General features: G+C 45.0%; 1 protein-coding gene across 1 annotated transcript in view; it reads right to left on the bottom strand.

The window, feature by feature from the left end:
* The window catches only part of ORC3 (origin recognition complex subunit 3), a 149,045-nt gene that overhangs the window by 43,459 nt on the left and 88,879 nt on the right, over positions 1-16,707 (bottom strand). Inside the window, exon 15 of the mRNA XM_068231129.1 lies at positions 12,695-12,828. Within this exon, the coding sequence (XP_068087230.1) occupies positions 12,695-12,828 (134 nt within the window). The remainder of the gene's footprint in view (positions 1-12,694; positions 12,829-16,707) is intronic.

Raw genomic sequence — 16,707 nt, 5'->3', positions numbered from 1 at the left:
CTGTGTAGTGTGTACACACTACACACACTCTATTTCCTTCTGATTACTGATTGATTATTGTAATTTCTAGTTGTACTTCCTGACTCTTACTACTTACTTACTGTAGTAGGGACACTCACTCAGTCACTGTTCATAGGCTAGCTCCTGCGCGTGTTTGCGCATGCGTGCACTCACTGTCTGTAGTGTACACACACTAAATTTACTTGTGATTACTACTGATTATTGTAACTGCTAGTTGTACTTCCTGACTGTTACTACTTACTTACTGTATTAGGGACACTCACTCAGTCACTGTTCATAGGCTAGCTCCTGCGCGTGTTTGCGCGTGCGTGCACTCACTGTCTGTAGTGTACACACACTCTATTTCCTTCTGATTACTGATTGATTATTGTAACTTCTAGTTGTACTTCCTGACTGTTACTACTTACTTACTGTACTAGGGACACTCACTCAGTCACTGTTCATAGGCTAGCTCCTGCGCGTGTTTGCGCGTGCGTGCACTCACTGTCTGTAGTGTACACACACTAAATTTCCTTGTGATTACTACTGATTATTGTAACTTCTAGTTGTACTTCCTGACTGTTACTACTTACTTACTGTACTAGGGACACTCACTCAGTCACCTCACCCACCAACCCACTCCATTAAAGTACCCCACTTTTAACCCGCCCTTTTAAAAAAACTTTTGTCTTTACGCCCAAAACATCGAAGATGTCTGGAAGTGGCAGCCAGCGCGGTTTGGGCAAGGGGAAGGGCAGCAAGGGAATCAGGAGGAGAGGGAGCAGCATTGTGGCAGGCCGCGGCCGCACCACCATGCACAGTTCCGCAGCAGCAGCAGCAGCAGCGTCAGTGGCTAACATTCCTCCCATAGCCACTGGCCGTGGACGCCTTGGGCGCCGCCCAGCAGGAGCATCTGCAACTCACGCTGCAGAGACACAGCAACAGCAGCAGCAGCGTGTAGCACCTGCTCCGATTTTCCTCCAGCCGGGTCGGAAACGTCCCATTGAGGAAAAGCATGCAGACACTGTGGTGCAACTCATGACGGAGGATGAGCAGCCCGCTATCAGCTCTGCATCCGAGCCCTCACCACCACCACCACCACCCCTGTTCGCAGCAGCCGCCCAGCAGGGTCTGGGGAGGAGGCCAGTTCACGGTCACAAGTTGGCGACCTGTCACTCAGCAGTATTTTTACCCCAGGCACCATCAGGGTATTGTCTGCTGTTGTTGGCGATTTGGAGGAGGAGATGCTGATGGGCACTTTGGGGGATGAGGGATTGGACAGCAAGACTGTGGCGACAGTCAAGCAGCCCATCCATGCATCAGGAGAGGAGTTTGGGGGGTCATCATCCCAGCAGGACATGTTTCAGGAGGGGGAGGATGATGATGACCCGGTGACAGACAGAGACTGGGTGCCACCACCTCCAGGGGATGTCGTCCTCAGCAGCTCTGAGGAGGAGGAGGAGGATGCGCTTGTGGGCCTTGCAAGGAGGCGCATCATTGCAAGCATTGGCAGCAGTAGGCAGGTCCCACAGCCTGCTGGTGTCTCAGGCTCAGCAGCAGCAGCAGCATCTGCCAGTACAACCACCAGCTGCACCCAAGCCCCCCCCCCAACCACCACAGGGAGACAGGCGGCAGCAGCGCTTCCATGCCGTAGGGGGATGTTTCTGTCACCAATCTGGCGATTTTTCACCATGCCCACTGTGTACAGCAAGTACGCCACTTGCAACCACTGTCAGCGGAAGTTGAGCAGAGGTGCAGACCCCTTAAAGTTCAGCACCAGCTCGCTCATCAACCACCTTGCTGCGAAACATTTCCACCAGCATGAGGAGTTCCAGAGGCTGAAGGCATCTGGTGCTGGCAGTGGCACCACACCCATCACTGCACAGCCTTCAGCTGCAGCAGCAGCAGCAACAGCAGCCACCCGCCCTCCTGCTCCTCCAGCAGCACCAGCAGGAGTGCGGAAACGCACTGCTCCTCCCCCCTCTGCAACTCCTGCCGCCGACACTGAGACCTGTTCTGGCAGCCAGTCCTCAGTGGCCTCCTCCTCTGTGTCTGCTGATTCCCGTGCCAGCAAAAGGCCACGCCAGAGCCTTTTGAGCGAGTCCTTCCAGGGGGTGGTTAGGGCTCTGCCTCCCAGCAGCCGTCGCGTGCGGCAGCTGAACGGCTTGCTGGCACGGGCCATGTGCTCTTAACTCCTGCCGTACACGCTCGTGCAGGAGGGGAGCGACATTCGTGCACTGCTTGCTTGCGCAGCCCCAGACTGGCAGCTCCCCAGCAGACACTTCTTTGCCCGCAAGGCCATTCCTGCACTGCACCGCTTTGTGATGGCCAATGTGGAGCGAGGGCTGGAGCACGCGGTTGGTGAAAGGGTCCACGTCACCATGGACTCCTGGAGCAGCCGCTTCGGGACAGGCCGCTACCTGTCCTTCACTGTCCACTGTGTCAGCTTGGTGGAAGGGGGTGAGGATGGGAGAGCAGCAGCGGGCACAGCAGCAGCAGCAACACAGTGGGTGGTGCCACCCCGCAGGGTCGGGGGAACTGCAGCAGGTTCCTCCGATCCTCTGCCATCCTCCGGCACACCTGGCCAAACCCCCCGCCTCAGCAGCAGCGTGAAGGCCCGCCACTGCCAAGCGCTGCTGCACTTGGTCAGCCTTAGGAAGACCAAGCTGACGGCAACCCATGTGTTGGCCAAACTCCAGGAGCAGGAGAGGATTTGGCTGACCCCCAGAGGCCTCAGAGTCGGAGAGGTGGTGGCCGACAATGGGGCCAATCTGGTTGCCGCAATAGACAGGGGAAACCTGACCCACATCCCCTGTCTTGCCCACGTGCTGAACCTGGTGGTGCAGAAGTTCTTGCGCACCTACCAGGGGATGGGCGAACTGCTGGAAACGGCAAGGAACGTTGTGCGTCACTTCCGGCGCTCGGCTGCAGCCTGTGCGAGCCTGGAAGACGTGCAAAAGGAGCTGGATCTGCCACGCCATCGGCTGATCCTTGACGTTCCGACTCGCTGGAACTCCACCCTGGCGATGTTGGAGCGTCTGGTTGAACAGAAGCACGCTGTCAACCAGTACCTTGCCCTGGCCACTGTTTCCGCCGCTCAGAGAAGGGACAAGACCAGCAACATCCCGTCCATCGTCCCCGATGATGACTGGAGGCACATGCAGCAGGTGTGCTTAGTGCTGGCTCCCTTTCTGCAGGCCACTAACATGGTGAGCAGGGACCATGCTATGGTCTGCGAGTGGGTGCCCCTGGTTTGTCTGCTGAACAGGGCCCTCGATGCTTTGCTGGAACAGGGAGCGGCAGCCTTGGACCAGCAGGAGCGGCAAGCAGCTGCACAGTCCACCTCTGAGGGGGAGGAGGAGGAGGACTTGGTGGAGGTCCCTGACCTTGCTGCTGATGAGGGGGAGCAGCACAGTGCAGCTGAGTTGGTGCGGGGGTGGAGAGAGGATGAGGCTGACGAGGCAGAGGAGGAGGATGAGGACAGCAGCACTGCCGTCGATGTGCCAGCAGACGTGGCCCGCCTCTTCCCAATGGCAGCGCACATGCTGACGTGCCTGCGCAGGGACCCCAGGGTGATCCAGATGAAGCAGAGGGAGGACATCTGGATCAGCATGATGTTGGACCCACGCCTCAAGGGGAAGTTGAGCCAGTTCCTGCCGCCAGCAGGAGGAGACCCAGCGCAACAAATAAGGAGCTTGCAGCAGGCCCTTGTTGAGCGCTTGGAGGAAGCCTTCCCCCAGCCTTCCACCCCCACTGTCCAGCAGCCAGCACAGAGGCAGCAGCAGGTGCCTGCATCCAGCAGCAAGCGCCCCACAGACCTGCTGTCTCTCAGCCACGAGCTCTACAGGACTGTAGAGGCTCCGGCAGCAGTGACTAGAGAGGAGGTGCATGCAGCAGCATCCTCCTCCGGTCACAGCCAGCGCCTGACCCGCATGGTGGCTGACTACATGGGGTCCTACAGCGGGCTTGACAGCGATGCCCCTGTTGATCCCATGGAGTATTGGGTCAAGCGCCTGGAGATCTGGAGCGAGCTGGCGCAGTACGCCCTGGAAGTGCTGTCCTGCCCCCCTTCCAGCGTGCTGTCCGAGCGCTGCTTCAGTGCAGCTGGTGGTGTGGTCACCGAGAAACGCTCACGTCTGTCTCACAAGTCTGTGGACAGACTGACGTTTCTCAAGATGAACCAGGCGTGGGTGGAAGGCGAGTTCCTGGCCCCTGTTGTCGGCGAGAGGGGGACATGAACTGGCTAAGAACCATCGTTAATGTGCCTTACCACCCTTTACCACCTCCTGGCTCCTGCTCACTAAGCCAGCCTGGTTCACTTTGACTATTACGTCGCCTGCAGCCACACATTTTACACCTACAGTGGGCTGCTGTGTACTGCCCTTCTGCTGTCTGTCTGTGTTTCCCACTGCCAGGGTACACAGAATTACATTCTGCTGCCACTCTGCCACCAGCTATTACGTCAAAAAATAGCTATATCTGTGTAATTTGTTGTAAAAACAAAACAAAAAAAACCAAAAAAAAAAAAAGGTTTAATTTTTCTGAGGTGCCCGGGTTGAAAACTGTGTTGTCCCAGTTGTGTATTGGACACGATGTGGGCTGCACGACCGCTGTCTGGGACCTCCTGTTGTGTTTATTTACGGCCTGGTATCACCGCTAGGTACCAGGGCTATTATGTCACGCTGCCTACCTGCTGCCACACTCACACTACTCCTCCATTCCTCCTGCTGATGCTGCTGTCTGTCTGTGTTTCCCACTGCCAGGGTACACAGAATTAGCTTCTGCTGCCACTCTGCCACCAGCTATTACGTCAAACAATAGCTGCTCACATAATTACTCCTCCATTCCTCCTGCTGCTGCTGTCTGTCTGTGTTTCCCAACGCCAGGGTACACAGATTTACCTTCTGCTGCCACTCTGCCACCAGCTATTACGTCAAAAATAGCTATATCTGTGTAATTGGTTGTAAAACCAAAACTACAAAACCATTACAAAAAAAAAGGTTTAATTAGTGTACTGGTTAAGGGCGCTGCCTTTGACATGGGAGACCAGGGTTCGAATCCTGGCTAGGTCAAGTACCTATTCAGTAAGGAGTTCAAGGCAAGACTCCCTAACACTGCAGGGTGGCCTCTTGAGCGCGTCCCTGTGGCTGCAGCTCTTGAGCGCTTTGAGTCCGACAGGAGAAAAGCGCTATACAAATGTTTGGATTATTATATTATTATTATTATAATTTTTCTGAGGTGCCCGGGTTGAAAACTGTGTTGTCCCAGTTGTGTATTGGACACAATGTGGGCTGCACGACCGCTGTCTGGGACCTCCTGTTGTGTTTATTTACGGCCTGGTATCACCGCTAGGTACCAGGGCTATTATGTCACGCTGCCTACCTACTGCCACACTCACACTACTCCTCCATTCCTCCTGCTGATGCTGCTGTCTGTCTGTGTTTCCCACTGCCAGGGTACACAGAATTACCTTCTGCTGCCAGTCTGCCACCAGCTATTACGTCAAACAATAGCTGCTCACATTACTCCTCCATTCCTCCTGCTGCTGCTGCTGTCGGTCTGTGTTTCCCACTGCCAGGGTACACAGAATTACATTCTGCTGCCACTCTGCCACCAGCTATTACGTCAAACAATAGCTATATATCTGTGTAATTTGTTTTACGAACAAAACCAAAAAACCATAAAAAAAAAAAGGTTTAATTTTTCTGAGGTGCCCGGGTTGAAAACTGTGTTGTCCCAGTTGTGTATTGGACACGATGTGTGCTGCACGACCGCTGTCTGGGACCTCCTGCCTGCTGTGTTTATTTACAGCCCTGGTATCACCGCTAGGTACCAGGGCTATTATGTCACGCTGCCTGCCTCATTGACTGCCTGCTGCCACACACTCATCCTCCTCCTCCTGCTGCTAAATTTACCTCCTGCTGTCTGTGTGTTTCCACTGCCAGGGAGCACATACAATGGCGCTTCCAACATGCGTGCGCCACCAGCTATTTGTTACGCTCAAAAATAGCTGCATTTTTATTAAAAAAAAAAAAATTGAAAAGAGAAATAAGAGGAGAAGGAGAAGGAGAAGAAGGAGAAGAAGGAGAAGAAGGAGAAGAAGGAGAAGGAGAAGAAGGAGAAGGAGAAGAAGGAGAAGGAGGAGAAGGAGAAGGAGGAGAAGGAGAAGGAGGAGAAGGAGAAGGAGGAGAAGGAGAAGGAGGAGAAGGAGAAGGAGAAGGAGAAGGAGAAGGAGAAGGAGAAGGAGAAGGAGAAGGAGAAGGAGAAGGAGAAGGAGAAGGAGAAGGAGAAGGAGAAGGAGAAGGAGAAGGAGAAGGAGAAGGAGAAGGAGAAGAAGAAGAAGAAGAAGAAGAAGAAGAAGAAGAAGAAGAAGAAGAAGAAGAAGAAGAAGAAGAAGAAGAAGAAGAAGAAGAAGAAGAAGAAGAAGAAGAAGAAGAAGAAGAAGAAGAAGAAGAAGAAGAAGAAGATATAGAAGAAGAAGAAGAAGATATAGAAGATAAAGAAGAAGAAGAAGAAGAAGATATAGAAGAAGAAGAAGAAGAAGATATAGAAGAAGAAGAAGAAGATATAGAAGATAAAGAAGAAGAAGAAGAAGAAGAAGTATATACAGTACTGAACAAAATTCTGGACACAACTTCTCTTTTCACCTTTTTTTTTTTAAAGGAACATCCCCACATAATCACTTGCTGTTGTTACTTGGAAAAAAAGATGTTTCTTGCATCATTCACCCTCAAAACAAGTGTAGGAAGCTATTTAAGGCCAATTCGAATAGTCAGCTTGAATAATGAGCTCGAATACCGACTCGAATAGTGAGCTCGAAGTCCGAGGTCGAATCGAATAGTAAAATTTATTCGACTCGAATATTCGACTGACCTCGAATAATTTACTATTCGAATTCGACCAAACTCGAATTTTGAAAAGGGGTATTTGAGCACCATATCTTATCATTAAATGCACACAGTGGGTGTTCTCTTATTAGAACAACTGCTAAGAATAAAAAATGTAAAAAGATCAAAAATCAGATAAACAGTAAGACACAACAGTGATGCAAAGCATGGCTGTCCCCGTTTTGTCTGTTCTCTATTGATTCTGTGCAGAACAACTTTAGGTCAAGGTTAGTATTACATGTATATCCTGAAGGGCTGATGTGTAGCATATATATTTAGAGTGCCTCTGTCACTATATCAAAGGGTTCAAATCAAAGGCGCATATTGTGACAGGTAAGGAATGTTTGCACAGCACACTGGCAGCTTTTGAATCGGCTGCGGATATCAACGGCTGAGCCTGTATTTCTGCATAAAATGATGGCCCATTCTGTTGTAACACTGACAAGCTTCTACATTTTAATATTTTCACAAATGAAACACTCTTTCAGATGTCTTTGCTTCTTGTATGGCCTTTAAAAAGGAATGTTTTTCTTAAGTTCTATTTTACTACAGCCACCAAAACCCCTTCTCTGAAATGTATCTAGTCATGAAGTATCTGTCATGTCAACAGACAGGAAAGGAAAAATAGCACCAGGCAACCAAGTCGGCTGTTGCCATAGTGAAATGTGGTCATTTGACATTTATTTCTAGTGTAACTGTTGTAAAAGAACTATGAAGGAAATGTATTTTAGGTTAGGTTTCAGATTTTTGTTGAATATCAGAGTGAATCTATTTATATCTTATAAAAATGATTTCTTTAAAAAGTGTACCTGTACCCAGCTAATTATGGAGTGAAACTAAGGCATGAGTCAAAAATTGTGGCCATCCTGTGGGCTCTTTCACATTAGGGCAGATTTTCTGCGTTTCAACGCAAAGGATAAAGTTTGCGTTACCCAAGGTGAAATGAAAGTCCATAGACTTTCATTTTAGCTTTCACATATAACGCTGCATTTTTGTGCGTTGCGTTACACTGCACCCAGGCGCAGTTTTTCGGCCGACGCTAGCTTTATGCGTTACAATGTTAGTCAATGTAAAACGCACACTATGCGCGTTTTTAATACGTTAACGCAGGCAATCAGTCCAAGAATGCAACAGAGGAACAATGTAGAAAGTTGAAAACTAAAAGAAAAAAAAATTACCTGCGTTTTTCTATGTCCTGTAACGCATTGAAAACGGATTAAAAACGCACACTCACTGCAGTGCAACGCATATCAAAACGCATTAAAACGCATACAACAAAACGTATGCTTTGAGCGTTCTCCAACGCAAGCTCTGATGTGAAAGAGCCCTGTGCTGCCTAAGCTGCTCCCACTGGCCAACTATGCCTATGTCTGTAGTCATGCGATATTGGTGACAGGAAAAGTGGCCATGATATAGTGACAGTTGGCCAATTGGATCAGCTTAGTGAGACAGGAATGAGTGTACATAATTTACAACTCAGGCCAGAATCTCAGGCCTGGTTTCCACAAGGATATTAAATTCAGCATGCGTTTTTCCACATACAAATGGTTTGAAAGTCTACAGCAAGCAGTCCAATTTTTTTAGGGGGGGAATCGAGACGCACTACAAAGAATGCATTTAATGAAAACTACTCCATTGAAATTGCATTACTTAGCACTCATTGGAGATGGGCATTCACTTTAAAGTTGGACATGGGTTCACTTCAAATCCAAAGTTTAAACACATTTTTTAATATGCATTTTGTTACAACATTATTTTAAAGAGGAACATATAGTAAAATGCAGCAAATTAATTATATTCATATTTTACGTTAAATATCCTGGTTTCAGCATCAGAAAAACCTCACATAGCTATATACTGTACTGCTGTGCATTGGTATGTAGCCCCATCCTACCACTGAAGCTTATCCTAGGCAGTTTATTATGAAGAATTTTCTAGAGCATTTTGGGAGACCAGAGATCTTTTCTACTGGATTTATAACTGTCAATAAATGAACATTCCGCAGAAATCACCTGCCAGTACTAAAGATGTTTTCACCTAAATAAATTCCAGACAGCAAATCAGGGAGAGCAAAGATTTTACAATGAGCAAACACTGACTAAATTATTTATAAATGAATATTGTAAATATATAATGTTATTTTGATTACAGTTCCCCTTTAAATGTATTATGCATGAAACATTTTCTAAACAACAAGTAGAAAAATGAAAACGTAACATACCTCTGGCAACAACTAAATTATTCATAGCTCCCCATTTCCACATCAGCAACCTTCAGTTGTACAATGAAAGCCCCGATGGGGATTGTCCCAGCAGGGAGGCTTGGATTCAACTTATAATAACCACTTAAGTACCAGAGACCGCTGGTACAGGAACGCGTAAACCCTACGAAATACCGACGATCGCTACACATACCCACCGCAACCGCCGTCATTGCCGCTCGCCGGGACCTCCAGGACATAGACTCTGCGTCTCTATGACGGCAGAGCCATGTGAGCCGGTCAGGAGCCGCTTTCACTGGGAGCGGCTTACATTGATAGACACTGCCAGGAGCCAATGAAACGGCTCCTGACCGGCTCATATGGCTCTGCCATCATAGAGACAGGCAGAGCCTGTGAGATGCGGCGAGACACGTCGGGTTTGAGTGGCGGGGTGCGGCAGAAACGGCAGATGCACGCAGCGGTGGCTAATTGAAATCTACACCCTGCCAGCCAGGATCCCACCAAAACAGGGTGTAGATTTCAATTAGCTCGGTCCTTAAATAGATAAGCAATGACTCTCCCCTCCCTACATGCCCATGTGACTAAAGGGGGTAGGTCTCAGATTGACAGACAGCTCAAGGGTGGTATCAGAAGGGCAGTCAGTCTTAAAAGTATAGCTGGCAGAAGTAGTGAATCAGCAATCATGCAAGGGTTGGTATACCCATCCCATGAAAGTCTAATGTACAGTTTGTTATGCAGCAAATGTGAGTCAGTGATCATAATCAGGACCAGAAGGAACCTAAAAAACCCCTTTTATTTAAAAAAAAAAAAAAAGTTTTGCGGAATATAAAATTTGCCCTCTTAAAACATAAGGTATTTGTAATTATTCAAATTTATGTGAGCAAGAAAGATCCCCCACGATGCATCACTACTGAATATGCAAAACATCAAAGGGTTAATGACCATGGGAAGAGAGAATAGCATCAATATCCTTGATGCCAGAATGATAAAGGAGCATTATGTTGAAATGATTAGAAGTTAATAGTTTTGCATTCATGTGTGTTTGGATGAAGTAAAATTCATTTTTGCACTACATATAAATAACTATACGTGTACTGGTTTATTAACTGGTTTGCACTGGTTTATTATTAACTGCTCTCCTTATTTAACTTAGAAGACCCGAGACAAAAGTGGCTTTTGTATTTCTACCATACTGTAAATGTGTATTGACTTTAATACTAGCAAATATCTAAGATGTAATACATGTAATCCTTCCATGGGACTACAGAACATAATCAGCAATCCTCAATGGATGCTGCCAGGACTTCACAGCACCATCTGATTATTAAAACATCACAAGAAACATAATAGAGAAGTTGAGAAAGAGATGCCAACTGTGCAAATTAGGTTATGTCTGCAAAAAAAGCAGGGAAATCTACATATCCCTCTTGCACAGTTTGTGCTTGATCTGTAAGGCTATTGCATTTCTAGCAAAATACAGAAATCCTATACGTAAATCATCCTACTGGTAAAATGAATGGCTTCACCTCTGTCAATCTGTCCTGTGTTTTCCATTATTGTAACATTTTTTGCATCTGAAGAGATTTACTGCCAAGCTGGACGTATTCATGCAGGATATGAGGATATGTTGTTGGCGTCTGACTTTCAGAATTCACAATATCACATGGGAAGCTGCTATGATGCATGATATCATCTCTGCTTGGCATGCATTATTAGGAAGTCACGTTTCCTGTTGCTGGGTACCCTGACATAATGGAAGCTACCTATCAATAGCAATACTATCAATGCACCTCTGAGATGCAATCAATTCCCAGCATGGCACCTGCTTTCTTTATCCTCCTTCACAGTTAGGAAAGGCCCATTATATGAGTTACAAATACAACACAGCATACTTGGCAGGTAAATATGTGAACAGGATTAACAGAATGTGAACTTGGATGAAGAAGCACCCAATGAGGCCTAGTAGTAGAGTGTGCCCAGACTCGCACCCTGGTACCGAAGGAGTCACATTTTTTTGTAAGACAGCAAAAAAAAAAAAAAAAACACGCACACAGGACTGGGGGTCCTTCAGTCATCCTGAAATCTATTGTCACTACAGCCACACACCTGGGGGGTCCTTCGGTCATTCTGAAATCTACTGTCACTACCGCCACACACCTTATCGCCTCCATTTCGAGCAAGATCTTTCCAGTCTGCGTGATCGTTTTAACCACTTTGCATCAAAATCTTGTTTCCCCCTTATGGACCAGAGCAGTTTTGACGATTTAGCTATGTCCCTATTTCTTCAGCAGTAACGTTATCCCTATGTATGGCACCTTAATGAAATTTATATAATTTATTTCAAGACTAACTAGGCTTTTATTGTATGGCATTTTTTCCCTCAAACTAATTTGTTTCCTATGCATTTTAATAGAAAAAAAAATAGAAAAAACACTATTTCTCAGTTTTACCAATTCCAGCGCTATTGTGGATAAAAAACACAAGTTTTGTTTGGCTATTTCTACTGTTTATCACAAATTCACACAATTTATGGTGAAGATATTTGATTCTGAAATAATGCTACAGTGTGTATTTTTCATTATGAACTGAGAAAATAAAAGTATTTTTAATGGTAAAAATTAAATGTATTGCATTTATTATTGATTTATGAATTAGTGCTGAAGCAGATAGCACAGATAGTTTTGCAGAGGAGCAAGCGCAATCGTGCACAGCTGCGCTTCAGCTACACAACTTATATCTTCGTCCTCATGGCTTAGATGAAGTCACAGAGGACATAAATATTCTGTAGTGGTGGAAAAAGCGGTTAATTGATATATATATATATATATATATATATATATATATATATAAAAAAGAAAACCTAGCTCCCGCAAATATCCCCCAAGATACATTAACTGATTCCTCATAAAATTGGCCTTAGACTATGATAGCGACATGGTAGGGACTCATTTAGAGGCTTCTGTGGGGACAGTTAGTGTAAGGTCCATATACTCTGTATATCACTGTGGAAGAAGCCAGCGCTTTATAAATGCATAATAATAATGTTGTGTTCCTTTAATGCTGCATCTCACACGTAACTAATAGTTTAACCATCCTGTGTGACTGTAGTACAGATAATGGAGTGCAAGCTGTTTTGAGGACACTGAGTGACCAATGATTGTGGTTCATGGTCACTGTGCATAGTGCTGCTTAATGTATCATTGTGATATAAATCAAATAAGGCTTACTTGGTGTACAATACACCCCAAACACATACATAGATTGTAATGGTACAGATGTTTACACAAAAAAGCTACAATACATAATAGCAATTGGCAAAATTAAGCCATTTATACTAAGCAGTAGTGAAACGCACTACATAGCGTGGATCTGTTTTTATTTTATTTTTTTACACCTATCGCTACCCTTATTTTTCAAATACGGGAATCCGCGTGTAACCTGTCATAGAGAATCCATATGGCTGTGAGTAGAAGGCGCTAGTGGTAGATCTATAGGTGGGTGGACATTGGTTGACCCCCTGCACTCCTAGCCATGTGTTTTTCTCCATCTTCTGCCAGCAGAGTGGGCTACAATGATACACGGTTACCTTCAAGACACTGGAACTGAACCAGGAACTCCTCCAGCTTCTTCAGCGCATTGCCAAGCTGTTTTCCAGAAGATGCTTTTAAAACTTCCGCACATTTTTGAAGCGTAGCCACAAGCTCATCCTTTGCCAGCATCCTGCAAAACATGCAAAGCTTTAAAAAAAATAAGATCATTTTATCTGTAATTTGTTAAAGAAATAAACATGATGATTTTTGTCAGTTTATTAGTGATGTGATGTAGCACTATAGAAACATGGTGTATGCACCCAGTGTGACCAGTAACTTGCTGGCATAAAGTTAGCTTTTACAGTGTGATCCATGTGCTCTTTGGTTGCAGAGATCATCCCCATTTTCCTACAATTGTAAATAGTGATACACCATGTATTGTACTGCCCTGACGTGACTGCAGAGACCACTGGATGCTTAATGTTTACCATGATAGCATGTATGTACACTGTTGTGTATGATAGCATGTATGTACACTGTTGTGTATGATAGCATGTATGTACACTGTTGTGTATGATAGCATGTATGTACACTGTTGTGTATGATAGCATGTATGTACACTGTTGTGTATGATAGCATGTATGTACACTGTTGTGTATGATAGCATGTATGTACACTGTTGTGTATGATAGCATGTATGTACACTGTTGTGTATGACAGAATGCATGTACACTGTTGTGTATGATAGTATGTATGTACACTGTTGTGTATGATAGTATGTATGTACACTGTTGTGTATGATAGTATGTATGTACACTGTTGTGTATGATAGCATGTATGTACACTGTTGTGTATGATTCCATGCATGTACACTGTTGTGTATGATAGTATGTATGTACACTGTTGTGTATGATAGCATGTATGTACACTGTTGTGTATGATAGCATGTATGTACACTGTTGTGTATGATAGCATGTATGTACACTGTTGTGTATGATAGCATGTATGTACACTGTTGTGTATGATAGCATGTATGTACACTGTTGTGTATGACAGAATGCATGTACACTGTTGTGTATGATAGTATGTATGTACACTGTTGTGTATGATAGCATGCATGTACACTGTTGTGTATGATAGCATGCATGTACACTGTTGTGTATGATAGCATGCATGTACACTGTTGTGTATGATACCATGCATGTACACTGTTGTGTATGATAGTATGTATGTACACTGTTGTGTATGATAGCATGTATGTACACTGTTGTGTATGATAGCATGTATGTACACTGTTGTGTATGATAGCATGCATGTACACTGTTGTGTATGATAGCATGCATGTACACTGTTGTGTATGATAGCATGCATGTACACTGTTGTGTATGATAGCATGCATGTACACTGTTGTGTATGATAGCATGCATGTACACTGTTGTGTATGATAGCATGCATGTACACTGTTGTGTATGATAGCATGCATGTACACTGTTGCGTATGATAGCATGCATGTACACTGTTGCGTATGACAGCATGCATGTACACTGTTGTGTATGACAGCATGCATGTACACTGTTGTGTATGACAGCATGCATGTACACTGTTGTGTATGACAGCATGCATGTACACTGTTGTGTATGACAGCATGCATGTACACTGTTGTGTATGACAGCATGCATGTACACTGTTGTGTATGACAGCATGCATGTACACTGTTGTGTATGACAGCATGCATGTACACTGTTGTGTATGACAGCATGCATGTACACTGTTGTGTATGATGACAGCATGCATGTACACTGTTGTGTATGACAGCATGCATGTACACTGTTGTGTATGACAGCATGCATGTACACTGTTGTGTATGATAGCATGTATGTACACTGTTGTGTATGATAGTATGTATGTACACTGTTGTGTATGATAGTATGTATGTACACTGTTGTGTATGATAGTATGTATGTACACTGTTGTGTATGATAGCATGTATGTACAATGTTGTGTATGATACCATGCATGTACACTGTTGTGTATGATAGTATGTATGTACACTGTTGTGTATGATAGCATGTAAGTACACTGTTGTGTATGATAGCATGTATGTACACTGTTGTGTATGATAGCATGTATGTACACTGTTGTGTATGATAGCATGTATGTACACTGTTGTGTATGACAGAATGCATGTACACTGTTGTGTATGATAGTATGTATGTACACTGTTGTGTATGATAGCATGTATGTACACTGTTGTGTATGATACCATGCATGTACACTGTTGTGTATGATAGTATGTATGTACACTGTTGTGTATGATAGCATGTATGTACACTGTTGTGTATGATAGCATGTATGTACACTGTTGTGTATGATAGCATGTATGTACACTGTTGTGTATGATAGCATGCATGTACACTGTTGCGTATGATAGCATGTATGTACACTGTTGCGTATGACAGCATGCATGTACACTGTTGCGTATGACAGCATGCATGTACACTGTTGCGTATGACAGCATGCATGTACACTGTTGTGTATGACAGCATGCATGTACACTGTTGTGTATGACAGCATGCATGTACACTGTTGTGTATGACAGCATGCATGTACACTGTTGTGTATGACAGCATGCATGTACACTGTTGTGTATGACAGCATGCATGTACACTGTTGTGTATGACAGCATGCATGTACACTGTTGTGTATGATAGCATGTATGTACACTGTTGTGTATGATAGCATGTATGTACACTATACAATTGCTATGTGAAAGTGGTCACTTGTCGTGGAACAAATGTGTCTAATCTTATAATCTTATAATCATAAAATTAAATAAATACATAAAGATCAAACATATGGAAAACATATATAAATCCTTTATTACTACAATATACAAAAAAATGCTTAAAAACAACATGGGATGGCCACCCCGTCACGACCAAACAAAGTCCACTCCAGACACACCCCCACACACACACAACGGCCGCACACAAGCATGTACAGTGAAGCCTATATGTGATAAAAAGGAGAGGGGGGGGGGGGGGATAGCTTCATAAGCACAGTTCATCAGCAAAAAAGTGTCTCCACAAGCAAGATTTTCAAAAGTTCCATGAAAATGCACCTCCACAGCAAGGTGTTAGGCTATGCCAGGAGTCTGGTTAGTAGTTCATGCAGGTTAAAGTTCCTCATGCAGCGAAGTCATGCAAGACATCAGCTATCATCATCAGCTCTAATCATCATGTATCAAGGCAAGCAAGTGGACATCGCCACAACAGCAGAAATGAGCGGTTCAAAACCTTATTGCATGATCAACATATTCTCACCAAACCTTCTCCCTGCTTGGTGCTTGAATGTCCCCAGAAACAGTTGCAGGTGATAGATGTTGTAGTCCCAGCCTATATGTATGGCTGTCCGCTGAGCGTGCGGTGCGGATGGGGTGGAACAGTGTACAGCCAGATCCACGCTGCTATGCCCAGTTAGCTAGGCTGGACAAAGCGCTTGGCAGATGACGCATGCCGGGTGGTATAGCTGCTAGAGGTCGGGGTGGCGCGGCGTCCCATGTGTGAAGGGAGAGCGCTCCCAACAGTTTCGCCGACTTCCAGCTTCCTCAGGGGGGCGTGGCTTCCCTTCAAATACGCATTAATCTTAAAACAAACACCACCACCAATCACACGCCGGCAAGGGGAGGAATGCCTCGAGCGGCCAATAAGGAAGCATCAGGACAGTACATCAAAGGTATCTAAATATCGTAAGGGTCAAGAAAGGGACAGATGCTGCACCAATGTATACTGGGCGATTGCATATGTCGCCCCAGAGAGAGCATACTGCTCTAAATATCAAAAATGTGCATTCTCTGTCCTTAGTGAACCGGGTCCCACTGGCTCCCACAAGGCTACGCTCAGGGCAAACATCCACAAGCCATGCTATTAAAAGAAAACCTTTAATTGTAAAATATAAATGTCCACATAATGCATACATTTAAAGTGTATCAACAATTGATCGAAACATTATTTATGACTATTCTTAAACGTAGGACAAATTTAAATAATATATAAACAGACCTCAACTC

This window comes from Hyperolius riggenbachi, chromosome 4 (assembly GCF_040937935.1).
Source record: "Hyperolius riggenbachi isolate aHypRig1 chromosome 4, aHypRig1.pri, whole genome shotgun sequence".
Classification (NCBI taxonomy): Eukaryota; Metazoa; Chordata; class Amphibia; order Anura; family Hyperoliidae; genus Hyperolius; species Hyperolius riggenbachi.
The sequence above is the reverse complement of the archived record's forward strand: the minus strand, read 5'-3'. Positions and strand labels throughout refer to the sequence as shown.